Genomic DNA, 27777 nt, shown 5'->3' with positions numbered 1-27777 from the left:
CCTTTGCCTGTTCTCTCTGCTCCAAGGTCACTGAGGCTGGAGGAGCTGCTCGTGAGTGGCAGCATGGGCTGTACCCTGGAAAGGTCCAAAGGCACTTATCATTCACTGTGTTAACAATCTAGTGCTGACAGCAACCTTGTTTCTAGAATCTGCTTCTAGAAACACAAAATTTGGGGTGCAAAGCATTTTCTAAAATGCAGAGTCAATTGGGAAAAATCTGAAAAATCAAAACAAAAGGTGAAAAAATGTAATCAATGCTGCTGACGGGCCCCACGCCTCTCGGTGATATCTAGATGACATCCGTGTGCCTCTGCTGACCCCAGTGTTGTCCCAGGCAGCTATGGGACTCAAGAGCTCCCGTGTTGTCCCACATATTCAGAACTGAGGACATCGTCCCTTGCCATCTCCCCCGTGTTGAACGGGGACTTTGTGCGTGTGTTTCAGGACAAGGGCTCCAGCCATGACCCCCAGCAGCACTTTAACCCTCTCGACGTGGGCGCCGCGGGCCTGAATGCCAGTCCCTCGCCATCAGTGTCCTCAAGGAGCTCCCACAAGTCCTCGCACACAGCCATGTCCGAACCCGCCTGTGAGTGACAGTCTGTGGGTGGGCAGAGCCCCACCGAGGGTCCCTAGCCTGGTTGACCCAGGGCAGTCCGTGCCTCCTTGCAAGCAGAAGGTGCCCTGCGGTGGACACTCCCTGGGCTTCTTTTCCCTGTCCCCTGTCCACACTCTGGTGTCTCCACTGCAGCACCAAGCAAAGACAAAGCAGGGGACATGCCCATCCGTCCCCTGGTTGTCCCCTGGTTACCGTTAGTGCCTCTGGTGAGGGATTGGATCCCGCAGCCGCTGGGCCCAGTGCTGGGAATGCAGTCGGGGTTCCTGTGGTGTCTTCCACCCGCCCCAGGTCGGGCTTTGGTGGCTTGGCTGAACCACCTTACCGTGGCAGGCTCCTTTGTCAGAGGCTCCAGCCGAGCTCTGTGCCGTGCACCCTGTGGTCACTGTTCCCCTCTGTGGCTAAGGACGCTGCTGAGTGTCTGTGGGTCGGGGAGGTAACGCCTTGCTCTCTTCCAGCCACTCCGACCAAGCTGATGGCAGAGGCCAGCACCACCGCTTTGCCAAGATCAGCCACGCTACCCCAAGAGCTGCTGGTGCCCGGGCTCGGCCAGGCAGCCACGATGCCGGTACGTGTGAGACCCCAGACGTCTCAACAGGGGCACGCTACCATGTGGCGGGGCTGCAGAGCCACAGGCTGAATTTCCCCAGGGAATCAGTTTTACTTAGAGATGGAGAGTATGGGGTGGCGGGTGGGGGTACAAAGTGACGTCATTTAAACGTGAACCATTTTTATAACAAAAGTAACATGGATGTCGATCAATAGGATACAAAATCCAAGTGGATTTTTAAAGATCCAACTCAAAACTTCAAACCTGAAATCACACCCCATTCCTGGGAGGGTGTGTGGTAGGACCCTCCCATTTTGAATCACGCTTCACGCTGGTGACGATATTGGAGAAGCCTGTTGTGACTAAAACCAGGCCTTTCCAGAAGGCCAGGGAATGAATGGCCTCTTAGAAAGCACACCAGCCACATGCAAAGTCATCAGCACACAATATTCCGGCCAGCAACTGCCATCTAGCAAACCACACCTAGCTTCATGGCATAAGGGGTCAGGAATTCAAAAAGGGCGTGATGGGGTGGCTCTTCTCTGCCCCCGGGGTGTTGGGGGTCTCACCAGCTAGCCTAGCGGATTCTCATCCTAGACGGTCCTCACACTGGGCAGTCTGGCCCTCGGCCTGGGGTGGCTGAAGGCTGGGCTCAACTGTGATCCTCCAACCTTGATGCTTCGGTCTCTCCTCACCTGGGGCTTCCCCCAACATGGTGGCTGGATTCCAAGAGGCAGCATCTAGAGATCCACACAGATGCTACACAGCCACCTGACCTTACCTTGGAAGTCACCCAGTGACCTTCCTCCTGACCCAAACGGTCACAGCTCCCATCTTCAGCTCACTCATACAGAGGGACATATGACTCCTACTCCTGTATGGGAAAAGTGTCCAGGGACTTCAGGGGCCACATCCGGGTAGCTGCCGGATGGATACCTTCTGCCCGTCCCTCACTGGCTTTGGAGATGGAGTCACCGTGCCATCTTCCTTGACATTCTTCCTGAGCAGCGTGGCTGAGGCTTACTCTCAACATGGGGCTTGACCAAGACCACTTCCTGTCCCTCCAGCCCCCTCTGGGCACTAGGAAGCTGCCACTGCTGTTCTTCCAGAGTGTGAGCTGCCCAGGACACCACTGATGGCACCTCAGTGTGCCTATGCTCCCCCTCAGCTGAGTAGAGGGACAGAGTCAGGGGAACCCAAGCCAGCATCCTGGGATCCCATGGGACCCAGACTCAAAGCAAGGCCTCCTGCTGTCACTGCCCCCGGCTGCCGTCCTGGGCAATGGTTCGATTTGGGCTTCTTTTTATAGTCCCCAGTTTGGGGATGATTTCAGAAGAGTCCTTTTTACTTTTCTTTTAAAAACCACGCCAGTCCATAGAATGGGGATTTGCATTTCTCATTTCTCCGTGTCCCTGGGTGATTGGGGACCAAGGATGTGACTCAGTCCACCTCCTGGGAGTCTCTAAAGATTCCAGGTGGCCGGTGAGACCACCCCCATCTCCATCACCTGGATGAGGTCCTGCATACAGACACGCACAGTGTGTCTGCCCGGCTGTGCTCATGTTGAACAGAAAGAAAGAGGGCGTCGCAGGAAGCCACCCCTGGTTAAAGTCTACCCCCAGGGCCACTGAGACTGCTGAGAAGGGACCACCTGGGGAGAAGGCAGCCCAGCCCAGGATGAGGTCTAAACAGGGGTAGGTGACAATGGCCTTGCTGAACACGCCCAGATGAGCCGTCATGGACTCAGAGTGCTCCAGGGTCACCTGCACCCTGCACCAGCTGGGGGTTGGCCCAAGTGACATGCCCTGTATGGGAAACAGCGTGACCAGGGGACAGACGCCCATACTTTCTAGAAGCCCTCGCTTCCTGCTATTCACCTAGGGCCGGCAGATCCTTTAAGTTGGAGAACCCAACCAACCAAGGGACTGTCCCCTGGAACAGCCCAGAAGCAGTGTCCGTGAACAAATCCCTTTTCTCTTAACAGGCTCCTCTGCCTTCCCCACCGTCCTGTGACCTCACGCAGCAGCTTCTGCCTCAGACCATTCTGCAGAGCCCACCTGCTCCCATGGCACAGGTAAATCTGGTGCTTGGAACAGGGCAGAACGCCTTCCAGACAGACCGTGTGATGGTGTGGGTGTGTTGGTGTTGGTGTCTGTCACACATGGGCACCAGCCAAGGCCTGAAAATGTGCTTCCCGAGGTGCGCGTGGGGGTGTGTGGAGCTAGACGCTTCATCATCTGCCGTTCTTGTCCTCTCCACAGACGTTCTCCAATTCTCTGTCCCCGGGTCTGTTTTTCATCCTTGTAACCATCTTTGTTAATCTCTCCTCTGTCTCTCTCTCTCTCTCTCTTTATTTTATACTAGGAATTGAACCCAAGGTGCTTTGCCACTGAGCTATATCCCCAGTCCTTTTTATTTTATTTTATTTTTTATTCTGAGACAGGATTTTGCTAAGTTGTTAAGGCTGGCCTCGAATTTGCAATCCTCCTACCTTGGCCTCCTGAGTTGCTGGTGCATTTCTTTCATTTTTTTTTTTATGACTCCAAATTGGCTATATTCTAGGAAAGGACTGGATTAGGCCAAATGTCATAGGAAGACTTTGAAAGGATCTAAAGCATGTGGGTTCTAGTACTCTAGCCTAACATTTTTTTTAAAAGTAATTATGAGTGATTCCTTCCTGATTTCAACAGCATTCAGCCAGTTATTATCTGGGTCAGTCTGTAATCAAGGTATTAGGGACACAGAGATAACTGTAACACAGCCCTTGCTTTTAGTACTATAAAGAAGGTGGCATACGTATAAATGGAGAAACCACCCAGGCCGGGCAGGTTATTTTAAAAAGTCAGTAAGAAAAGTGTCTGCTTAGGAAAGTCTGAGCTGGCTTCCTGGGGGATGTGACATTCCAGTTAGCCCTGGAAAGATAACTAGGATATTGCCAGAGAATTAAGGGGCAGCAGAGAAGAGGGCCCCGTGCCTGTGCTTTGGTGGGGAGTCATGAAAGTGTCTGCCATGCTCGGGGCTGACCGCAGCAGGGACCGATCAGTGTGTGGTCGTGCAGAGAGTTGAGCCTCTGCTAAGCCCAGAGCTCTGACTTCAGTTCCTTTAAGGGCCACTTAGCTGCTCCAGTCCCTGGCCACAAGCTCAAGCCGGGTCCCAGGCAGCCGCTCGCCAACCCTTGAACTTGTCAGGGCGCGGCCTGGCCCGTGCTGGTGCGGACCTGTCACAGCTAAGGAAAACCATTCAGAACATATGTCCTTGCACAAGTGGCCGCTGGTGCTTTCCTGGAATAAGAAAGAGACACGTGAGCCTCCACTGCTGGCTGGCTGGCTGGCGGGCTTGAATAATGATGTAGAAGCTATTCATCCAGAGTCGACTGATTAAAATTTATTCTCTGGACAAAAAAGAGAATGATTTTTTTTTTCCCTCTTCAATGTCCAAGACACATTTGGTATGAAATTAGTAACTTTTTCAATCCAAAGGCACATGAGATGAGAATTCCTTAAACTTCTGGCCCTTTCATGTCAAAGAACATCTGTATTTATAATATATATGTATGATTAGGTTCCTTGGGGAATTTATCTTTCATTTATTGAACTTCGCTTTACTTAATAGTGACTGCTCTTGGTCTGTTAGGAATACTGTACTTGATGATAACTAAATTCTTTAAGACGTTTTGTTAATACAGTTCACCCTTGGCATTCACAGGAAATTTGTCCCAGGACCCCCGACAGATACCAAAATGCATGGACATTCAAGTCCCTCATATAACATGGCACAGTATCTGCATGTAACCTACACATGTCATTGTCATCGTATGCACTGTGAATCATCCCTAGACAACTCATGATCCTGATACAGTGTGAATGCTGTATAAATAGTGGTTATAACATATTATTTAGGGAATAATAACAAGGCAAATTTTAGTCTGCACCTATTCAGCACATACATTTTTCGAGTATTTTCCGTCTGAGGCTGGTTGAATCTGCAGAGACAGAGGCCCGCTCTACTGTCTCTTTCCAAATCAGCTGAACATTTTCATACTCACCCCCGGGGGAATGATGAGATGCTATGATTTTTCTCTTTTTCCCTTCACTGATGACATCACTCTCAGGGAGGGGAGGGGGAAATTAAATCCAAAATTGGGGGAGTAGTCATCTGGACAACTGGTGGTTTCCCAAAAAGGCTCTTTTGCTTACCCTGTGTTTCTAAAATGTCTCTAAGTGAGAGGAGATCCTTTCATCACAAAGGCCGCAGCCGGGGCTGGGGTGTGGCTTAGTGGTGGAACATGTGCCTAGCATGCACGAGACCCTGGGTTTGACCCCCAGCACTGCAAAAAAAAAAAAAAAAAAAAAAGCCACAGTCAAGAAGATATCAAGAGAGCAATGACTGGGAGTCTAGGGTAACAAACATTTCTTAGTGCCAGGTGCAGTGGCACACTCCTGTAATCCCAGCGGCTCAGGAGGCTGAGGCAGGAGGATCATTGGTTCAAAGCCAGCTTCAGCAAAAAGTGAGGTGCTAAGCAACTCAGTGAGACCCTGTCTCCAAATAAAATACAAAATAGGGCTGGGGATGTGGCTCAGTGGTCGAGTGACCTTGAATTCAATCCCCGGTAAACCCCCCCCCACCCCGGAAAAAAAAAAAAAAAAAACATTTCTTAGCTTTAGCTCTGGCTCCCTACTCACTGTCCAGTCCCCTGGCCACTCCTGGTGCAAGCCAACTAAGCAACCAAGAGCCGGCTCTGCTAGAGGTAGAAGGGGGGGCCCTGAATGTCTCTCCTGTACAACCAACTGTAGAAGTTTTTGTGCCTTGTTTTAAAAATGAAATAGCAGATACAGTTTGCTTGCTTGCTCAATGGAATGTTCTTTCAAAATCCAGCTGAGGGCTTCAACACAGTGCTGGGGATTTTTTGCAAATGGCCTGGGCATTTTTAAACTCACATAACAGCCAAACATTGTTTTAAGTGAAGTCCGATGTCAAGGGCACTCTGATTGAGGTGGGAGCTGGGGACAGGAGTGGAGAAAACCTTAGCCCCACTTTGCCACTCGGGTTCAGGGGGGGCTGTCCTTGCCAAGCTGAGGAAGACTGCTGGGGACCCAAAACACCTTGGCCTTACCCCCACCCAGCCCTGTGACCTCAGCAAACACAACCCGGGTTTGTGGGGAAGCCGTGGAGTGTTCACAGGTCTGCCTGCCTGGCGGGGCAATGGCTGGGGCACGGGGGTCTCTGCAAACACCGCACCTGCCGTGATTCGTCATTGGCTCTATCTGTTATCATTTTGCTCATCTAAGACTCCGTCATTGCATCCTCTGGTACATTCAAAGGGCAGAGGAAAGAAAAGAGAGAGAGAGAGAGAGAGAGAGAAGGAAGCCTTGCACAGGGCCGGCTCCTGTATCCCAGATGCTGAGGCAGGGGGCGCCATTGAGCTCAGCCTGGGCAGCCAAGGGGAAGCCCATCTCCAAACAAAAAAGGAAGGGAGGGAGGAGGCAGGTCGGAGGGAAGGAGAGGGAGAGGGAACAGGAAAGGAAACCTGTGCCCAGCAAACTGATGGGCCTCAAGAAGTGGACGTTGCACCCAGAGAGCATCAACCCCTCCTCCCAACTTATGATCTCCTTCCAGGGCAGGACCCTGTGTGGGGACAGGTGACAGCAGGCAGAGCTCACCTGCAAGATTTTCCTAAAGGGCTTCAGGGGTCCGAGGGAAAGGAGAGGGGAATTTGCAAAGCACACACGAAGGCCTTGTATAGGGTCTCCCTCTGGCACTGTCACCTCGGGGCAAATTGCAGGTGACTGGTTCACTTGTGTAGCAGCTGGTGAGCATGGGGGATCAGATCTAGGGTAATGACGGGCCCAGAAATGCCAGCAAAGGTGTCACATACAGAGTACAGATGAGAGGAAAGGATTTCCGGGGGCCCCTGGATGCCGGGAAGGGTGGCCAAGGGATGGGAAAGGGACTCGACCTGTCTGCCAGGCCCAGGTAACTCTCTGATCCGGTTGTGTTTTTGACTCCACCTTGAAGTTCTCGGCCCAGTTCAGCATGTTCCAGACCATCAAGGACCAGCTGGAGCAGCGGACGAGGATCCTCCAGGCCAACATCCGGTGGCAGCAGGAAGAGCTTCACAAGATCCAGGAGCAGCTCTGCCTGGTCCAAGACTCCAACATCCAGGTGATGCCCCTGCCCAAGCCCGGCTCTGTCCTCCCTGCTCTGGGCACAGCCCTCAGCTTCCAGGTCAGGGCAGACAGGGCCCCACACATCCTGTCTGCATGGCCTCCAGCAGATCCTCCTATGCTCATGGAGCCCATAGACATATCCACAGGCCACTTACAAGGAGAGATTCCACTTACCTGTCCCCGTCTCCAGGCCAAGCCTGAAATTCCCACAAGGTCCTCTCTCACTCTGCCAGGCACATTCTCCTCGCTGCCCACCCACATTTTCGTTCATGAGTCTGGCCTTCGAGCGCCTTCATGGATGCCTGCTTTGGTCCTGGGTTACTGCTCCCAGCACCCACTTCATAGCACCCAGCCCAGGCTGCCGGCAGAGGGAGAGGCACCTCCATCTGTTTCCCCTGAGCCGAGGGTGAACACAGGAATGGAGGGACACTTGGGAAGTCAGGCTGTCTGTACTCAGCCAGAGGGGGAGGCAGAGGGAGCCGGGGCTGGCACCTTCATGCCACCCCATTTGTTGCAAGCCCCTGGGGACACTCTGCACATTCTGATAGCAGCAGCCTGACCCCCAGCTATCGCTTTATGGAATCATTCTGAGAGTTATTTTGGAAGAAAAACTTTATGTATTGGATCTCTTTCAAAGATGGATGATGACGATGATGATTATTACCAAATTTTACTTCGTTTCAGGACTGTTTGTCCTCACAAGTGCATCATTGGGATCCAGCCATTAATTGCAAATGTATTTATAGCTAACCTTGGAGTTTGCTCTGGGAGCATTGAGAATTTGCAGCCCCTTTAGGAGAGAAGCAGAGAGAACAAAACACACACCTTAAAAATGGCTGCAGGATTGTCCCCGCTGTCCCCCCCCCCCCAATCCCTGCCACTCAGATCCTCTCCTGGGCACCCAGCTCAGTTGCACCTTGACAGGCAGATGGAGGGCGGGGACACAGTGTGAGCCTCAGCATAGAGAGATGAACGCAGGGTGATGTGTTGGTGGGCGAGAAATGCCTCTTTTAGGCCATCGGCTTCTTACGGTGTTCAGCAGTTCTCCTGGGAAGGCACGGGGACCCAGGAGTGACCGTTGGACATTCCTCCCCTTCCTGCTCCTACCCAGGCTTGTCACCATAAATAAGCCCAAACCAGGACAGCCACCACCCTATGCTGTCAGCCCAGCATCTGAGCATGTCTACAGGTGTCACCGACAGCCTGGGGCATACCCAGAGTCCTGCTGCTCCCTCCCCCACCGTACTGTCACCCCCACCTTGACTAGAGGAAGGAAGAGTTCCGTGGTTACATAGAAAAGAAATGGGGTCATCAAGCTGTCACATTAGTAAACAGCCACTTTGTGTTTATTCTTTCCCAACTGCAATATTTTTCTCACTGGTCCCAGGGCCTGATGGGTTGCTCCAAACTTGCCCAACTCCAGTGACTTTAGTGGAATTTTACATTAACGGAGTCGGGAAAATTGAACCAGAAACTGCTGAAAGCCACGTAGGCGTAGAAGCCTCCTCCTCAGTGTCTGGACTTTTCTGCTTCCTGCCTTTTCAATACTAAAGCTAGATTTTAAAATAACAGGCAACAAAGTTATCACTTTCACTCCCTGTGATGCAGAACTGGACTTTCCTCATGACGGGTGCTGTCTGCTAACCCCCTAAGTACACACGCCAAAGAGCACCCGAGTTCTAGGAGGGATGAGGTAGAAATCAAGCCTCGGGGGCCATCCTTCCTGCACTTGGTGCTTTGACCTTATCTTTGTAGTGGAATTTTCCAAAGAACATGGAAATCCACAGATAGCCAAACCAGAGAGAACATTTCCTCAAGCAGTCTGTCTTCTTGTTTTTTTCCCCCAAGATTTAAAGAAATATAATGCAAAATGCTTAACCAAAATATGACATTGTTTTTTTTAATTTAATTGTTAAAAAAAAGGACATAAAAATGACTCCACTTTCTACCCCACCCCAAACAAGAGAAGAATTAGATGAAATAAGATCAAAACATTGATCACCTTTGAAGCCTAATGATGACACATTATGATATGGGTTTCCACTGCACTTTTTCTCTATTGTTCGTACTTCTGAAATGTCTTGTAATGATGAGAATTCATTAAAAGTACTCAGATGAGAATACTGAAAGTTCACTTGTGAGTGTAGGATCTACTTATTCTTAGAAATTAGATTTTTTTTTCCTGACAACTTTTTCTACTTTTAAGAATCCATCTTCTTGAGCCATAAAATTTGACTGTATTTTTGGTAGAATAGACATAGACGCCTGCAGCAGCAAACCAGGACCCCCACCCAGGGACCTTGGTCCCCACTTGCTCTTTCCCTATTTTAATTCATTGGCTGAGAATTTTCAATGAGACTGTGTGCTTACAATGCTTCCTAAGGATGATTTTTTTTAACTGGGTTATGAGAGAGAGGTCCCCTAAGGTTGCTGATGTTTGCACCTAGACGAGGTCATGCCGTGGGTCACGTGGGTCAGGCTGTTCTGCCGGAAGGTCCTGCCACCCTCCTCCCATCCATGGAGAGCTGCCTGTGGCTCATTTGGAAAGCACGTGCGCCCTCTGCTGGCTACTCAGATGAATGCTTAAAAAGACCACTAGCAATGGCAAAAGGCATTTGTTCCTTGGTTGGTTCTTTTCAGCCAGCCATCCATCCATCCATCCATCCATCCATCCGTCCATCTGTCCATCCTTCCATCCATCATCCAACATACATCTATCCACCTGACACTCGTTACATACCAGGTACTTGATGGAGCTCTATGGGGACACAGAAATACAACAGGATTTCTACCTTCAGAGAGCATGTATGGATGATGGTTCAGAGTAGCACAGCAGTCTGTTATGTAACACTAACAGGAACAGCTTGAGCAAAAAGCTTCATTCATTGTTCATGTATTTTTCCATTTATTCATTTATTAGACAATCTTTAAATTGTCCAAGGAGCAAAAGACTCCTTTTCTTTCATTTTATATTGCTAACATTTACCTAACATTTACTCCACATTTACTGTGTCTTGGGTACTTTATATGCTTTGACTTTATATAGTCCCTTCTAAGGTAATGTGCTGTTGATTTCCCTGTTTATAATGAAGAAATCATGGCTTTTGAAAAGTTATGAAATGCTCATACTGTTAATAGTTGGTAGGGTGACAACCAGAACTCAAATATGTCTCTTTTAGGTTAGATTACAAAACCTATCATAAATAAAGCTTGCATTTATTCAAACTCTACTCAGAAGGTAGACCGTATCCTACCAGAAAAAAAAAAATATATGGGAATTAAGCTTTTGTAGAGGTTTTTACTAAAGAGGTAAGAAACAAGGTACCCTGTGTGCTATAAAACAAGCCGTATACTAAAGTAGCTGTTGCTGCAGAGATGCTCATCTTCAAACATGTGATCTGAGATGCTGGGGACCAGGAAATTCTTCTTAGATTCTAAAGTGGCAGAGAGGCCTCATTTTAAAACTACAGGCTTCTTGCCTGGGGAAGGAGCATAAGAGGAGATTGAGGGGGGTGGTCTCCCAATCTGTGGGTCCCATCTGTGAGTGAGATATTTGAGCAAATTGGTCTTTGGGGGCTCCTCCAAGCATCTACAGGGTGTGGCTCTACACCTGCCTTTCCAGACTCAGGAAGTATCAACACGTCAGTCTGTGCTGGGTGTGTGGTTGGATCAGCCTGATTGGAAGAGAACACACCAGATGCCGGGAGGAAGAGAAACCCCTCCTGAAGACAGAATGTCGCCTGTCAAGAACTGTGGCATAGATAATGCCCGTTGATGTCCGCGATCCCCACGAGGGGCTTTTGTTAAAAGAGGTTGTTATAGGGTCTTTGGTTAAATTATTATTAAATCCGTTTTTCTTAAACACATAGAGTCAACTTACAGATCCTATGTTTCTTACAAACCTACTAAAAAGAACAATCCTCTCACTGTCTCTTTAGTTGATGTTCAACGAGTTTATAAGTTCAACAAGTCGTGAATAATCCGCAGTGTCTGCCAAAGCCATTAATTTACAAGTTTCATTTCTCGGAATCTCTCAATCATTTCACATATCTAACAAAGAAAAGTTAAAAACCTAAGAAGTAAAACCTTTCCAAGCACTTCAACTGTTTTCAACCAAATACGGCATCTTGGTGGGATTGGTTCCAAGACCCCCACAGATAACCCACATCCGCGGATGCTCCAGGGTCTCCTGTGAAATGGCGTGGTGCCTGCACACACCCTACGCCCCCCGTGGGCTCTCAATCCCCTCGAGACGACTTATAACGTGAATGCAGTGTACCCTTATATGTTGTTTTACTGTGTTGCTTAGGGAATTGAGACAAGGAAAACACCTGTGTGTGTTCAGTACAGATACAGGTTTTTTTTCCAAATATTTTCCATCTAAGGTAGGTTGGCTGTGCAGATATGGAGGGCCAACCGTATACTGTACAAACTTTTTCAAATAGAGATTCTCACGAATACTTACGTTCTTTACAAACTTTGTCGCGTTCCCTTTTTAATTAAAATGATCAGGCTCACGTATCACAGCCTATTAGATGTCTGACACGTCTGAGATGATCATGATGGCTATAGAACTGAACCCTGGTCTTAAAGCACATGGACACGCTATGGTATCGTCCTCTCTTTGTTTACTGTCCTGCTTGGGAAGAGAGGGTCCCCTGCTTCCTGGGAGCAAATTTACCACCTCAGCTGAGGACACTGGGTTGAAGATTCCCAAGGGCAACATGGGTTACTGTCCCTGATCAGTTTGCAGAAATCCAAGGCCCAGCAAAAGGCCCCATCCTACTTGATAGGACCATGCTGGGGGTTAGCCAACCGTCTGCCACCACTTTATAGTGCTCATTTGATTCACAAAGTGTCCCCCTCTTCCGATAAGAAACTGATAAGCCAACTTAGAATATAGATAAGTGCTTCAAATTGCTTATGGAGCTTCTGGATCTAAACTTCTCTCACCCTGGTAGGTGTCAATCACAGGACGGCAACCTTCGGGAGGGCAGGGACAGTGTCTCTCCAACTCAACCACGGTGTCCAGAGCGTTTCACATGCTAGAAGCATCCTAGGCACCTGCTGTCCATAAGCTGAGTTGACCATCTATTTCCAGCCAAAACAGGGACACCAAGAATCTGACCATCTACTGTGACAGGAGGAGGCACACTCTCTGGCCTCAACCTTACAGCTGTTTCTCTTCGGCTCCCAGATGTTCCTGCAGCAGCCGGCTGTCTCCCTGAGCTTTAGCAGTGCCCAGCGGCCCGAGGCTCAGCCGCAGCTGCAGCAGAGGCCGGCCGCAGTGTCTCAGCCTCAGCTTGTGGCCAGCCAGCAACTTTCAGGACAGATGGCTTCAACCCAGGTCACCAACCAGCACCTGCTCAGAGAGTCGAGTGTGATATCCACCCAGGTAAATGTGCCCTGTCCACACTCTGTCTTTGACACATAGCAGACACTCTCACAGTCTAGGAGGTGCTTGATTCCTGCAGCCCACGAGGACTGCAAACCTACTCCTGCTCCTCTAAACCTGCTCCTCTCTGATCCAGATTATGGTGGTGGCTTTTCTTTTAAGTCATTTTGAATGTCCAATTTGTAGTCTTTTCCTATGCCCTTGCCCCTAAAGACATCACGCCGTTGAAACTTTCAGCTTTGAGACTGAATTAGCACTCACTGATGGCCACATGTCCTAAGCACTCGCTGATGGCTGGCCACGTGTCCCTCCACACCTGTCCTAGGTCCCCCCGCCCACTGCATTCAGCCCTATCCATGTGAGCAGCCACCGCTGCTAACTGTCCCAGCCCAGACCACCTGGCTCTTCCTGGTCACCTGAAGTCCCTGCCAAGCCCTGCCCTTGAGACCATTTCCACTCATTACCCACCACCAGTGACCTCACAATGTGACCGGGTCACTGGTGGATAAATGGCACTTCAATGGAATGGAACAAAGGGGACCTGAGCCCCTTCCATCACAGGTGGAAGGCAGGATCCTGCCTCTCCTGGGGCCTTCACGTCTACACCAAGTGATGAGTGCCCCGGTGAGCGTCCCTGAGCTCCTGTGGTCACAGGGGAGCAAAGACAGACTACAGAGTCCTTGTCTCCAGGGAGCCCCAGAATCTGGGAACTTAGCCAGGATATAGAGTACAATATGGAGAGGTACAGTCGTCCCTCAGTCTCTGCCAGGGATGGATTCAGGAACCCCCATGTGGATCCGAATCACGGATGCTCAAGTCCCTTATGTAAGATAGCAGCCCAGTATTCACGGAGCCTATGCACATCCGCCTTACGCAATTTTTTTTTTTTCCTGTTGGGGACTGAACCCAGGGCCTCGTGCATGCCAGGAAAGCCCTCTGCCCCCAGCCCCTATATACTTTAAGTCATTCCTGGATGACTTATAATATTTAATATTAGGTCGATGTTATGTAGTTTTGTATTATCTCGAGAATAAAGACAAGAAAGTAATCTGGACGTGCTCAGGGCAGATGCAACTTATTTGGAAAATTTTTGATAGGTGACTGACTTAGAGAGTTTAATCCATCCTTATCCAAATTTGTTTTTTGAAGATGCAGCCTTTTGATTCAAAGGGTCATCACATCAGGAAAACCAATGTGTGGACATAGCCAAGGGAATTGTAGAAAGGGGAAAGCTTAGGAAGGGCTTACACTATCCCATATTAAATGATTTTGTTAAAGCTCTAAAAATTATAAGCACCACGATATCACTGTATGAACGGACAGAGCACATCAATATGGGGATGGGAGGAGTGTTCCTCACAGATGGATCAGCATGTGCAAAGGCCCTGAGGCAGGAGTAGGACTGGTGAGTTGGAGAAACAGCAAGGAGTTCCGTGTGTCTGAGATGGAATTCGTGAAGCGATAAAGTATTGAGTCCAATGCACGTTTGTTACTTGTCTGCTAAAAAAAAAAACTTGGCACTGACCAAGACCCACAGGATTCCAAGAATCCCTGAGGCACTTGGAATCCAATGGGGAAGACAGCCACAAAAATCAAAATAGTTCAGTACGTAATTGGTGGGTCCTACATCAGAGGGATGGCCAGGGTTAGGTTGAAGGACGAGTCTGGGGAGGTTTCCTGGAAAGATGACCTGCGTCTAAGTGTTGTCCTTGCCAAAAAATGATACTCCAGGGCCCGAAGGCAATGCGGAGTTCCCAGGTGATGCAAGGCAGCAGCCGTCCAGTGAGCAGCCTGACGCCCCAGTTCAGCAGCCCAGCCGCTCCGGGCCTGAGCCTGACCGCACCCGCTGCCGCCTCCCAGGACGCCAGCCAGTGCCAGCCCAGCCCCGACTTCAGCCACGACAGGCAGCTCAGGTTCGAGGCCAGGCTTCATGCAATGCTCTCAGCCAAGGGAGCAGCTTGGGGTCCTTGGAGGTGACCCGCTGCCTTCTGGTCTGCTGAGAACAGTCGGGGGATCAGGGGCGAGGGTCAGCCATAGAAGATCCAGAGGCCCGCTGCCCTGGGCCGCCCCGTCGGGGCTGCAGCTGGTGCTGACTGACCTTCACCTTGTCTCTCTCTCTCTGCTCCAAGGCTGCTGCTGAGCCAGCCCATCCAGCCCATGATGCCTGGCTCCTGTGACGCCAGGCAACCCTCCGAGGTCAGCAGGACTGGACGGCAAGTCAAGTAGGTGGCCCTGGAGGAGGGAGGAGCAGAGAGCCCCCAGGCTGGGGGATGGGCCCAGGCTGGATTTACCTTTCTCTTTAAAACGATGCTCCCGGGCTGGCGGGGCTCACTGTGAACGTCCTACTAAAGACAGGCTCAAAGCGCGCCACTTTATGGGGACTCGTCCCCTTGGCTTCCCTTCCACCGTCTCCCATTTCCGCAAACCAACTTTTGTATCCACGCTCCAAGCTTCGAACAGCACCTGGAGGGAACCATTACTGATACTCCCCAGTGTGCGCCATTTGGGATTTCTTTTCAGGTGTAAAAGGCTTGGTGACATTCCTGGTGAAGGTACCCTCTCTCCTCCCTGAGAATCCCCCCGCGGGCTCCTGCTGGCTGTCCCACAGGCACCTTGGAGCTCCCTTGCTAGGCCCCAGGATCCTGAGACCCCCTGCCTTGGTGGTGCCCCGAAACCCAGCCTCCTCCTGCTCATTTCCTGTCTGAATCCATTTTCTGTTGCTAGAACTGAATACCACAGACCGGGGAGTTTATAGAGAAGAGAGGTTCATTAAGCTCGCCGTTCTGCAGGTTGGGCCGTCCAAGAGCAGGGCGCCAGCATCTTCTCAGTGTCTGGCGAGGCCCCCTGCTGAAGGACACATGGCTCTGCCCTCCCGAGCCCATCAAATCCTACGTACTCCCAAGGCCTACCCCATATCATGAACATGACACTTGGGGGGTTAAGTTCCCAACATGTGAACTTTGTGGGGACACAGGCAACCTGTGGCACATCCCCGGGCTCTTTTCTACTTGTACCCCCAGGACCAAGAGCAGATTTGCTCAGCTGCCCCATCACTAGGGATAAGGGTAACCGGAGACCTAAAGGTGAATCACTTCATTTAGGAAATAAATGTTACTGGAAAATAGTCTCCAACCCTTTGAAAGGAGGCAAAAATATGAGTCTTGGACAGACGTCTGTTTTATATAAACCCTAGTTGTTCCAAGTTCACCAGAACAGTGCTAGCTAATGAGGCCTGGTAAGGATCTCCAGGGACCATCCCCAGAAGACCTTCCCGTGTCCCTCTGCCGCATGAGCTGACAGTAACTGAGCATTTCTGGGGCTCAGGGACCCGTAAGGACATGATTCATTTTTTTTTTTTTTTTAATCAACGAAGCAACTCAGCATTAAAGCAGATAGGTCACGTTTTCAAAGGCTCTGCACTAGTGCTGGGGGTATAGCTCAGGTGGTAGAGTGCTTGCCTCGCATGCACAAAGCCCTGGGTTCAATGTCCAGCACCCCCCCCCCCAAAAAAAAGAACTCAAAGGAGCTACACTGTATATGGCAGAGTCAGAGCCACCTGACTCTCAGAGGCCTCTGCGGCCTCTTGACTCTTCAAAGTGACCTTGTGGGTCCTGTGTGGGGGTCTCTTTGGGATCTTCTACACCCTGAGACTTTCCGGCCCTCCCGTTGGTCATGGGGTGAAGAGGGACATGCATTCCACAGGAAGCCACTTTTCACAGTTCCTTGTTCTGCTCTCAGGTAGGCACCGGCGTTTGGTTTTGGTTTCAGATTTTGCTTCTTCTTCCTAAATGATTCAAATAAGCAGAAAGATACTTATTTCATCACTTTCCAGAAATGCTTAAAATGCTGTAAATGAGCAAAAATAGACTTTTTTTTTTTCTTCTGGGAACCTTATCTGCCGTTTTCATTTAAACCAATAATTTCTGCCCTCTGCATCTCCCCGACTGTCTCTTCCAGACACGACCCAAGGACACATCCTCTAAGGAGTATTAGGATCTGCCTCACACACACAGAGGCCTCCCTGCAGGGCAAGTTGGGGGTCCCCAAGCCTGTTACAAATGACCCCATGCAGGGAAATAACATCTGCAAAAATATAATGCAAAGTAGACGTCTCTTTGTAAAATTCCAGAATCTTCCAGAGCTTTCCCAAAGGTCCTTTCTCCACTCCTTGTTAGGGGACTATTATCAACGATGCCTCTTTTTTTTTTTATTATTATTATTATTATTATAGTAAAATGTACATAATAAAATATTTACTATTTAAACCATTTTAAAATACATAATTCAGTGGCATTAACTAGAGTCACACTGTTGCCCTGTCCGCATAGCTGTTTCATCTTCCCCAACTGAAACTCTACTCCTGTTAAACAATAACACTCCATCCCTCTTCCCTCTGCCCTGGTAACCACCATACTTTCTGTCTCTGTGACTTTGACTCTTCTAGGTACCTCATGCTATATGTATGCTTTGGTGACTGGCTTATTTCACTTATCATAATGTCTTCCGGGGCCATTCATGTTGTAGCATGTGTCAAAATGCCCCCCCCCTTTTCAAGGCTGAGTAATATTCTATTATATGTATGGTATATTACAAACGCACAGACATATATGTATTTTTATCTATTACATGTCAATGGACATTGGTTGTCACTACCTTTTAACTAATGTGAATAATGTTGGCCTAAGTGTGAAAACACCTGTTCAAGTGTTTCACTTATTTTAAGTATATACCCAGAATTGGAACTGCTCAGTCACAGAGTTGTTCTATGTTTAATTTTTTGAGGACCCCTATGCCATTTTCCTCAGTGGCTGCACCACCTAGTTTATGTTCTCACCAACGGTGCACAGAGTTCCAGTTTTGCCACATCCTTACCAACAAGTGTTATTTTGTTTTATTTTTTAATATAATAGCCATCAAAATGGGTGAGAAGTGGGTAGCTCCTTTTGGTTTGCTTTTGCCTATTGACAAGTGACATTCAACATCTTTTCACACACCTAGTGTCCCTTCTTTGGGGAAATGTCTCCTGAAGCCCTTTGTCCCTTGCTCTGATGGGGTTGTTGAGGTGGTACCGGCCTGCTGGTAGGGGTCGTGGTGGTGATGATGGGCATCCGTGAGTCTATTTATTCTGAGTCTCAATCCTTTATCAGATTTGGAGTACTCTCTCCCATGGGGGTGGGGGGGTTCCTTTTCCCTCTGCTGATAGTGTCCTTTGATGTACCAAGGTTTTGTTCAAGTCCCACTTACCTATTTTTTTCTTTGATGCTAATGCTTCTCAGAGTCATATCAATGCCTCTTTCTTCAAGAATCTGTTTTTCTCCTTTCCATGTGACACTAACAGGTACGCACAGGCCCAGGCTGTGTTCCCGCATCCAGACTCACGCCCCACCAGCAGCAGCGCCTCGACCCCCGTCCTGCTGATGGGGCAGGCAGCGCTTGCTCACAGCTTCCCTGCCTCCCAGCCGGCTCCCCTGCAGGCCCAGCCGCAGCCACCACACTACCTACAGGTGGGCACTGGGTGGGGAGACCCACGTGGGTTTAGGGAGAGAAGCCAAGCTCCACATTCCACATCTGAAAAGCTTTTTCCTGCCTTGCTTTGAAGGCTGTTTGTCCCTGGTACAAAAGCAAGTCCCAGAAAGACCCACATTTGATTGCTTCTAATGCTAAAGCTTTAAAAATGTATGTGTGTGAAGTATGAAAAATTAAGGATCAGCTCTTATACCTCATACGGTTGTATGCACCTAAGGTCCATTTTTAAAAAATAATCTTGCATCTTGATATATCCATGTTTTCTAGAGCTAAAGTCAGGCATGAATGAGGCCGGGTTCGGTGGTGTATGCCTTTAATCCCAGTGGCTCAGGAGGCTGAGGCAGGAGGTTCGCGAGTTCAAAGCTAGCCTCAGCAAAAGCAAGGTGCTAAGCAACTCAGTGAGACCCTGTCTCTAAATAACATACAAAAAAGAAAGGGCTGGGGATGTGGCTCAGTGGTCGAGTGCCCCTGAGTTCAATCCCCAGTACAAAAAAAAAAAAAAAAAAAAGACATGAATATTTTTGTTGGATTTTTCAGTGCATTTATAAAGTTGTGTACAAATACAAAATTAAATCACATTTAGTTAAAGACCCATCAAAATGTCTTAACAAATACAATAACATTGTGTGAAATTGAGACTTTATAAAAAAATATAGAGAAGGCAAAAATTACTTCAAGTAATTATTGAACACACTGGAAGGAATGAGGGTGGACACAACTGGTCTGAGGGCTCAGTGGGAGCCTGCGAGGCTCCCCAAGGGCTCAGCCTCCTCCCTGACACGTGCCCAGGGAGGACACCCCTTCTAACCCAGCCCTCACCCTGCCCTGGGCGGCTCCCTCTCAGCAAGGACAGTCTACACTTCCTTGCTTGACATCTTCAAAGCCAGAGGACCCTTGTGCAGTGGCCAAACCAATTTGAGGACCACAAGATAAAGATGAAGAGGGTTGTCCCTAAAGGGCTGGAAGGTGATTTGACTGCACAGCTGCTGAACTGTCTGGGGGTAGAATTTTCATATCTCTCTGATCCTCCATAGACTGGGTGTCACTCCAAAATTGGCTTTGCAGATAGATCTCTTCAGTTCTTGGGACCCGGAAATGACCGTGGATAGGAAATAGGAAGTGACAAGGCAGGGGTGCGTGGGGAGTAGTTAAGGTCCCTCATATATTTTTTTTCAGCAGTAGCAGCAATGGTTTGCAGGCATCTGATGCATGAAGATACAGGGTAAAGACAAAAGAGCTCACTGCCCTTGGAGACCTGGAAGCCCTTAAGGCCCTGGAGTGCGCTAGGGAGCTGCCTTAGCACAGTGTGGGGCAGGCTCTGGATGAGTGCCCAGTGGGAACACGGCGGAGGGGAGCCTTCCTGGAGCTAGGGACTTGAGGGGGAGCACTCTGAGGCATCTGCTACAGAACCTGACGCACCCAGGAAATAATAGTCAAAAGCGTGGATGAAGGCGAAGGTGTGAAAGAACTGTTTTGGCTGGACCACCCAGCACAAGCACCAGACCCATGTGCAGGGCTTAAAGGCCGGAGGCAGGCCGCTCTGGGCTGCTTGGAGAAGTCCATTCATTGGGAGGCAGGAGTGGGAAATAAGATTGAAGCTTTCCAAGTCAGTTTGACCTGCTGAAGCTGCTGAAGTTCAATTCGTGATGTTTCCTGTTAGATGCTGGTGAACGGTGGCTTGGGGGATAGTTAGGGGAGCAGGGACCAGCTGTGGAAAGCATGAGACCTAGTGTGCACGGATTCTGCCCTGTCGTCTATCTGCATGTGGCCCCAGGTAGCATCATCCAAAAACATCCAGGCCACGTGACCATCATGGGCACACGTGAAAGAAATCATTTTGGGTAGCCTCGCCCCAGGCCACTGGGTCATACGGAACCCCGGAACCCCGCATAGGCAGAGTTTGGCTCCGGAAAGGGTGCTTCGACTCCACTCTGGGAAGTCCCGCAGCTGATGGCATCTGTAGCCCCAGATCCCTTCCCACCACCTCATTCCCCGGGTAAGGAAGTGACAGCCGAGGGGCTGACCAACCACAGGACGGCTCTGAGCCCCTTTCCTTTCCTTTCCCGGTGCAGGCATCGACCTCTCTGCACGGTGAGCAGCCGGACTCGCTCCTCCTCTCCACCTACGCCCAGCAGCCCGGGACCCTGGGCTACACCCCGCCGCCCCCAGCGCAGCCGCAGCCCGCGCGCGCGCCCCGCAGGGTCAGCCGGCTGTCCGAGTCGTCGGGTCTCCAGCCGCCGCCCCGGTAGTGCCCTGGCCCTGGCGTCGGGACACAATCAGCTTTAACCAATGGACGAGGGGGCGGCCACGGGAGGTGGGGGAAGGGGTTTGCGCTAAACCCTTGGCTTTCGTGCACCCTGCGTACATTTCAGAATTCCTGGATGGTAACCATCCCCGCGGAGCGCAGCGACGGGGACAGTGGAGCGCAGATCAGGAATGCTGGCCCTGTCCCTCTGGCCGCCAGGGTTCCCGGGCGCCCTCCACAGCCATACGGGACGGGAACTGAACGCCCCGGGGAGGCCCGGAAACCCAGTTTACCCGCGGAGACGGCGCCCCTCGCGCATCCCCGCAGCGCGCACCGCCGCCCGGTGCGCCCGCGCCCTAGCTGGCCTTCACTCTCCCGATCATCTTTCCTTTGCATTGGAGAAGGACTGGGTCAGAGATCTGTTGGGGAGAGAGAGAGAGAGAAAGAGATTATTTTTCATTATTTTTAAAATGGTTGCTTTTGTTTTAATTTGCACAGCTGCACAGAGGAAATAACTTAGGCACTTTATGTTTTTAAAAATAATAAGGTCTCATGACTTCATTTGGAGCCCACATTAACAAAAACAGCCCACCAGTCAGCGAAGCTGGTTGTTATTAACCAAGCTGCAGATTCACACCCTCTGCCTAGATCCTAAGGAGGCTTCACCCAGTGCGCTCCTAGTGGTGATTGTCCCCACCCACCCACCTACCCACACATAACACTGGACTGTTTCCTGTTTACTTCCTTGATTGCAACTACAAAAGTGGACTCAAAGTCAAGCACAATTTTGCGGCTGATTTTCCAGAATTCTGTAGAGAACGCTAAGACTTAGGAGGGAAGAGGTTTCATAAGCCAAGCAGCCTGGGGGGCTGCATTCCCCGGGAACCCCCACCACGTGTTGGCCCTGAGTGCGAATGCTGCATCTTCCTACATATCTTTCATGATAATTCTGAGGATTGGATTTTTCCTTTTCAAAATGCACTTTGCTTTTTTTGTATGTTTTGTTATGTTGAGATGTTTCTAAAGAAAAGATTTTATGTAATTATGAGTGTAGTGAATTGTACAGCTGTTGTAATAATTACCTATTTCTATATAAAATAAAATTGTACGGATTATGTGTAAATTATTTTGTATCTGAGACGCCAGTTCCTTCCCCAAATATAAAAAGTATAAAAAGTTTTCCTGTGTTTTTCTGTGAGTGGAAACTTTTGTAATAAATTAACAAATTTGTACAATTTCCTCTGTCCCTTTTTCTACATCCACGCATATACATCTTTTCACCTGGAAGCTTTTTTATTTTTCAAGATGTTTCAAGATTCGGAAATGGTGTGTGCTAGCTTTCCATGGCTGTGACAAAATACCTGAAATAATCAACTTAAAAAGGTGAAAAGTTTCTCTTGGTTCATGGTTTCGGAGGTTTTAGTCCATGGTCTCTTGGTCCTGTTGTTTTGGGCCTGTGGCAGCATGGTACCTTTTCACAGAAGCCCAGGACAGAGGAGGAGGACCCCTGTTCAACTCATATGGAATGGGAAGCCGGTGGGGGGGGAGTGGGGGGTGGAGGAGGGGCCAGGGTCCTAATACCCCTTAAAGGGCACACCCTTAATGACCTAACTTCCTTCCAATAGGCTTCACCTAAAGGTCCCACCACTTGCTAATAGTGCCATGGTCAGGGATCAAGCCCACATGAGCGTTTGGGGGATATTCAAGGTCAAAAGTGATACAGTAAGTCAGGTGATGGTGTTAAGGTTCATGAGCTGCAATGTGCACTAGTCTATCAGCTTGATCGTTAAAGTTTGTGCCTCAAAAAAGGCTCATGGTAGAAATGAAAACAGAAAATATCCAAGGTCATAGGCACGGATAGACTGTGGGAGACAACCAAGATGTTCTCCACCACCGCATTCATTCATTGCCTGTAATTAAACTCACCCAGGCTGGAATTCTATGGATTCTCACTGCCAACACATAGTTACTAGCCATGTGAGCAGGGTGAGTAAGTCTGTGTGTAAGATGTGGGCACACACATGCCACTGGCGTATCTCCAAGGGTCCTGCCAGCTATGGACATCTGCCCCTTCAAGGGGCTCATCACAATAACATGGAGTGCTCTGGTGCCCTGTGTTTGAGAACCATTAAGGTATCATGTCCTTTTCTGAAAGCACCCGCTGGGGAGAGTGAAGTTTGTTTCATAGTTGCATTACTCTCTGTTTCTACCCTCTCTGTAAAGTGGAGAAAGTTCCTCTCAGTTCTATGACTAGGATCAGTTGTGGATGGCACCAGTCCCATAATTGCACTATTCCCGAGAAAAAGAGAACTCAAAATACTCTGCATGCACTAGGAGCATTTACTCTTTGACAGAACCAGAAATGAACACTGTTTTTAAAACAAAAGGTCTGTGCGAAACTGGATTATTTTTTTAATTTAATGTTTGATAAATTCAAAGAGTTAGAGATCTGATTTTTTTTTCTGTAAAAAAAAAGTGTATTTTAATTGTATTCGCATTTTAATTGGCTGTCAGCATCCTTACTGCTACATGGAACAAGATTCTTAATGAGCACAGGGTATTCATTGCCCTAGAATTTTCTAGCTGCCAGCCATTAAAAGAGGGTGGAGTATGCCACACTAACTGAATTTAGCTCTGCCTAAATGTTACACACGTTTAGAATTTGGATAAACTCGGAAAACTCATTGTATAATCTTTTTTTGAACCCACACACATCATGGGAAGTTTAATCCCTAATCTTTTGATTCATTAAGTTTTGCTCATTAAAAGGCTGTTTTGCAACCCTGCCCTATTTCCAGAAAAACCGTGACCTTTCTATTTGGAAAACAGTACAGTCTTGGCTGAAGAGACCCAACTGAAGTGTGAACTCTGGAGTACACCAAGTTTAAGATATTTTAAACTAACTCAATTAAAATGCAGCATCTTCTGTCTCTTGTGACAACTAAAGTTCATTAAATCAATTTAAAAATTTTGTGTATACATGCAACATGGTGAATTGGCCAACTATTAGAGTGTTCTAAGTCATGACATTATGCACACTTGCTTAATGTTTGTTCTGGGAAAATTTGAGTGTTTGGTACAAAATCACTTTGGATTTTCTCATCGTGTTGTATAAGTGCAGCCTGAAGTTCTCAAAGTCAGCCATTAATATCCGAGAGAAATAAATAATTTGAATCCTCCAAAGAAATGCCGTTTGTGGCTTTATGGACACAATTTCTCATGAACTTTTTACTATACAAGAATTCTGTTTGGGGGAAAATGCTCACTGGAAACAAGAGGATTTTTTCTCATCAGATTTTTGCCTAACCACTCTTAGGCACTGCTATTACACTGACTCCTTTTAAAATTACAATTACCCTTTTATTAGTTTATGTTTTACTTTAAGCACAAAGTCATGAACACATGACCTTTTATAAACTCAGTTTTTCTAAGCAATCATTGTTATTATTTTATGCTTGAATCAGCACAACCCAACAAGTGGGAGCGTTCTCCTTTATTTGATTCCATTATCTTTTTAGCATTGCCCGTTGGAAACCAGATTTCTTTCTAGAACATCAGGATCATGGTCTGTCTTGATTTCTTTTTCTGCGCTAAAGCATGGAATCAACTGCTCTCTAAGAAGTCTTGTTTCCTTTTGGTTAAAAAGAGAGATTAAACTCTGGGTGCCTGGAGAACAGGCACTGGTGGGTAGCAGGCAGATAAGGGTGCTACATGGGTCCTGTTGAGTCATTCTGTTGTGATAAAGCTAAAAGCACATTCAGCCATGTGCTGCATGATGGTCAGTCTCTGATGGTCCACACAGGTGACTGTATACACCACGCTGCCCAGGGCTGAGGCAGGTAAACCATCTAGCTTTGTGTACATCCATTCTGCAGTGTGCACACAAGGATGAACTGTCTAGCAATGCTCAGAAGACAAATCTCTCAGAACAAATTTTGTTATTGACTCAAGACTGTATTTTTTTTCAAAGTCATGAAATCACCTTGATCTCTCCCACGTAATAGATCATATATTGTATGATGGTTTCTAATGTGGTTTTGTTAGCCACGAGGCCTTCCTTCTACATGCCATCCCATGATCTGTTGATTTTTATTTCAAATATTCTTTGTACCATCCGTTTCCTCTGCCTCACTATTAGCTGCCTTACCCAGGCCCCATTTCAGCTGGGTCACAGCAACAACCTCCTCACCAACCTCCCAGGCCCCAGTCCACCCACACAGTACGACTTGAGCATGTTCTTCATTACCAGGCCTCTTTCCTCTTAAAAATATTTTGAGCTGCTCCTCTTGGAAAGTTCCACTGGAAATTCCTGGAGCTCAGCCCTCCCAGAGTGACATTGTCTAGGACCCTCTCCTCCCTTAGGGTTTGTCATCCTCTGAGAGGACTGGAATGTAGCCTGTCTACTTCTTTCTGGCTGCCCTAATTGGGAAGCATTCAGAAGTTGTTTCATTTTAAGGATCTACTGAAAATCACTAGAAGTAAAAAAAAAAAAAGGCATGGGTGATTAGTACATCTAACAAACACAGGAACTCATAAGTAATTGGATCTCTAGACCTGGCAGTCAGTGGTTGGTCAGAGGCTAGGAGGAAAAGATGCCTTGGAAGGGCTGAACTGAAACACAGAGAACCCCAGGAAGGCTTATGGTTTCTACTCCTCAAAGCAAACAGTCTTTATTACAGGTCTATTCAACCTTGAAGGAAGCAAAATTGACATAAAGAGGGCTGTTCTGTAGATTTCCACCAGAGGAGTCTATTTGCTTCAACAATAAGGATCTATTCACATTTCATCAGTTACATGGAAATGAGGCAGCTGGCAGATTTATTAAACATTCCTTTGCCCCAGAGGGCTAGCCTTTAATTCCCCTCTAGGCGCTGGGAGCCAGATGAAAGGGCAGGATCCCATCTTCACGGAGCACTGCAGCGGATCAGGATCAGAATAGTGATCCCAAATGAGTCACCTGTGAAAGGCCAGTGGCAGCTTTCAGATGCCTGAACACGAGGAAAAGGTCAGGCAGGCAGAGGGGAGGAAGAAAGGAAATGAGAGCAAAGGTCACTGAGTTGAAACAAATCGTGCCCTCCACCTCTCTTCCTTGTTAACTTTTTTTTTTTTTTTTTTTTGTGAGGCAGCATGTATCCAGCATGTTCCCAAACAAGAACAAAACATTAGGCTAAAGTAATCCTAAGGATCCCATTTGCTTTTGGCAGGTGTTTTCTCAGCCTAATTTATTATAAGAGTCCCTAGGGGATTGCTAGAAAGGACCTCGTTTTCTGCTAAGAGGCTCGGTGTCCGCTGCAGTTGGGTGCTGTGGGTGGTGGGGTGGGGCTTAGTACCGGAGAGCGCTGCTCTTCCACCCCCACCTCCTACCTTGAAGGGCTGTTGGGAAACCTGCGGGTATAGCACCAATCCTTCTAAAGGATGAAGAGGCCCGTCTTCCTGATGAGATCAGAGACCCTGCTCTAGCCACAAAACTACCTGCCTCCAGTCTTTTTGTCTGAGATTCTGAAATGTGTCCATTGCTGAAACCCCTAGGTTAGGGAGAACTTGCTCCGGGTCTGAGAATTTTCCCATTTTCTGAAATGCCCGGCATTACGCAGGCCTTTTCGACTTGGAAAAATCAAGCGCTTTAATTCTGGCCGTGCGCAATCATCCCTGGGACGGCCAGTCAGGTACAGCGCCAACAGAGGTGCAATAAATATTGGAAAAACAAATAAATATTTGGAAAAACAAACAAGCGTCTTCTCTCCCTGGCTCTGCTACCATCCACCTGTGGGCCTTGGTTTGGATTCCCTCGGAAGACAGAAAATAGGAACAAGACGCTCCCCGCACGCTTCGCAAGTAGCCAGGTGGAAGCCCGCGGCAGAAGCCAGAACTGAGCGCACTGCAGATCAGCGCAGCCGCGCCCGCCCAGGCACCGCCCCCACCAGGCTCCGCCCCCAGGACCCCCTCGCGGCTACCCGGGCGCTCCTCGTTTACGTCACAGCCTCGCCTCTCCCCTTCCCTAGCCACACCTCCTGTCCCCGCCTCCGGACGACCCGGAAGTTGTACTTGCAAACGCGGCTTTCCCTCCCACAATCCTTCGCGCCCTTCCTTTCCAACTTGGGACTGGCAGAGTGAGTATGGGTGCCGGGGTTCCAGCTTCGGGAATCCGGCTCCATCAGCCCCCAGAATTGTGCTGGCGAGCACAGCGGAGTCTTGTCGGAGTTGGCTCCGGCTCCGGTTTCTGGGAGATGGGAGTCGGCGCTGTGTTAAAGGGCTCCCGGTGCCTGGGAGGGAGAGTGGCAGGCTTGCGAAAGCCGGGGCTGCAGGGGCTTCCGGGTCGAGGGTGCCGGAGGGGCGGTTATGCCTAAGCTGCAGGGCGGCCGGCCGACCGGGCCGTGCTCGAACATGGACCGCTGGGACCTACCTGGCCGAGGTTTTCGCCCCCGGCAGCGCGAGGCCAAGCCGGGAGGGACGATTTGACTTGGGCTTGTCTCGCTGAGCTTGTTCTAAGCCTTCCTGCCTGTATTTAGATGGCTCCCGCAAAGAAGGGTGGCGAGAAGAAGAAGGGCCGTTCTGCCATCAACGAGGTCGTGACCCGGGAATACACCATCAACATTCACAAGCGCATCCATGGAGTGTGAGTACCCCCACCCTCCGCCTGGGTCTGGCCCGCCCCACTTAGGCGCCTGGTTGTTGTCCTCCTAGGACTGGCGAGTCTTTAAAGGCTAAGTGCTCTAGAAATGCGTGATCCATCAAGATTTGTGTTGCAGCTACTTTTCTGAAGGCTTGCGGGGTTTCAAGTGTACTGTCCAGAGGAATTGAGATTTCAGGAAGAGTCAGTTTTAGAAAATTGGTGGTGATCGTTACACTCGGTGCTTTTGTTTTTTAATTAAATTCGGACAGGCCAAAAGGTCAGAGTGAATGAGGGAAAGCAAACAATATCTGTAGACTGCAGGAAAATTATTAAGTTTTGTCCAGCCCTGAATGTGAAATAGGGTTCTTGTTTGTTCTCTGACCCGTGCAGATATGTGTTAATAACTGATAGAGTTGTAATGCCAGAAGGTAAAACGCTAGAAATAAAATGTGTCAGCATTGGCAATAGATGGTGAAGACCCACGGGTGTATGATATGTAGCAATGGGGGTGATTTGGGGTGTTCTGTTGTTTTTCTGTGATTTAGTTTTTGGTTCTAGGGCTTGAGAAGTCTTCCCCCTTTTTCGCCCATCAAGCTAACTGATAACAATAGACACCAAATCTCTTGTTACTTGAGGTTTAAATAGGAAAAATGTTAGACGTGGTGAAA

At 48.8% G+C, this 27777-nt stretch overlaps 2 protein-coding genes across 3 annotated transcripts in view; both read left to right on the top strand.

Annotated features, from left to right (window-relative positions):
* Window positions 1-20753, top strand: part of Npas2 (neuronal PAS domain protein 2) — a 157246-nt gene extending 136493 nt beyond the window's left edge. The window contains exons 13-21 of the mRNA XM_071601833.1: window positions 445-586; window positions 1072-1181; window positions 3148-3237; window positions 7179-7325; window positions 12528-12725; window positions 14457-14638; window positions 14855-14947; window positions 18064-18229; window positions 20324-20753. Coding sequence (XP_071457934.1) covers window positions 445-586; window positions 1072-1181; window positions 3148-3237; window positions 7179-7325; window positions 12528-12725; window positions 14457-14638; window positions 14855-14947; window positions 18064-18229; window positions 20324-20500 — 1305 coding nt within the window. The 3' untranslated portion in view covers window positions 20501-20753. The remainder of the gene's footprint in view (window positions 1-444; window positions 587-1071; window positions 1182-3147; window positions 3238-7178; window positions 7326-12527; window positions 12726-14456; window positions 14639-14854; window positions 14948-18063; window positions 18230-20323) is intronic.
* Window positions 1-27777, top strand: part of Rpl31 (ribosomal protein L31) — a 306946-nt gene that overhangs the window by 275906 nt on the left and 3263 nt on the right. The window contains exons 1-2 of one of the 2 annotated variants that reach the window (XM_027950673.1): window positions 26524-26606; window positions 27006-27112. In XM_027950673.1, coding sequence (XP_027806474.1) covers window positions 27006-27112 — 107 coding nt within the window. In that variant the 5' untranslated portion in view covers window positions 26524-26606. Of the gene's footprint in view, window positions 1-26523; window positions 26607-27005; window positions 27113-27777 lie in introns of those variants that run through there. The other variant, XM_071601835.1, reaches the window with a different exon arrangement.

Source organism: Marmota flaviventris, chromosome 14, assembly GCF_047511675.1.
Source record: "Marmota flaviventris isolate mMarFla1 chromosome 14, mMarFla1.hap1, whole genome shotgun sequence".
Taxonomy (NCBI): domain Eukaryota; kingdom Metazoa; phylum Chordata; class Mammalia; order Rodentia; family Sciuridae; genus Marmota; species Marmota flaviventris.
The sequence above is the reverse complement of the archived record's forward strand: the minus strand, read 5'-3'. Positions and strand labels throughout refer to the sequence as shown.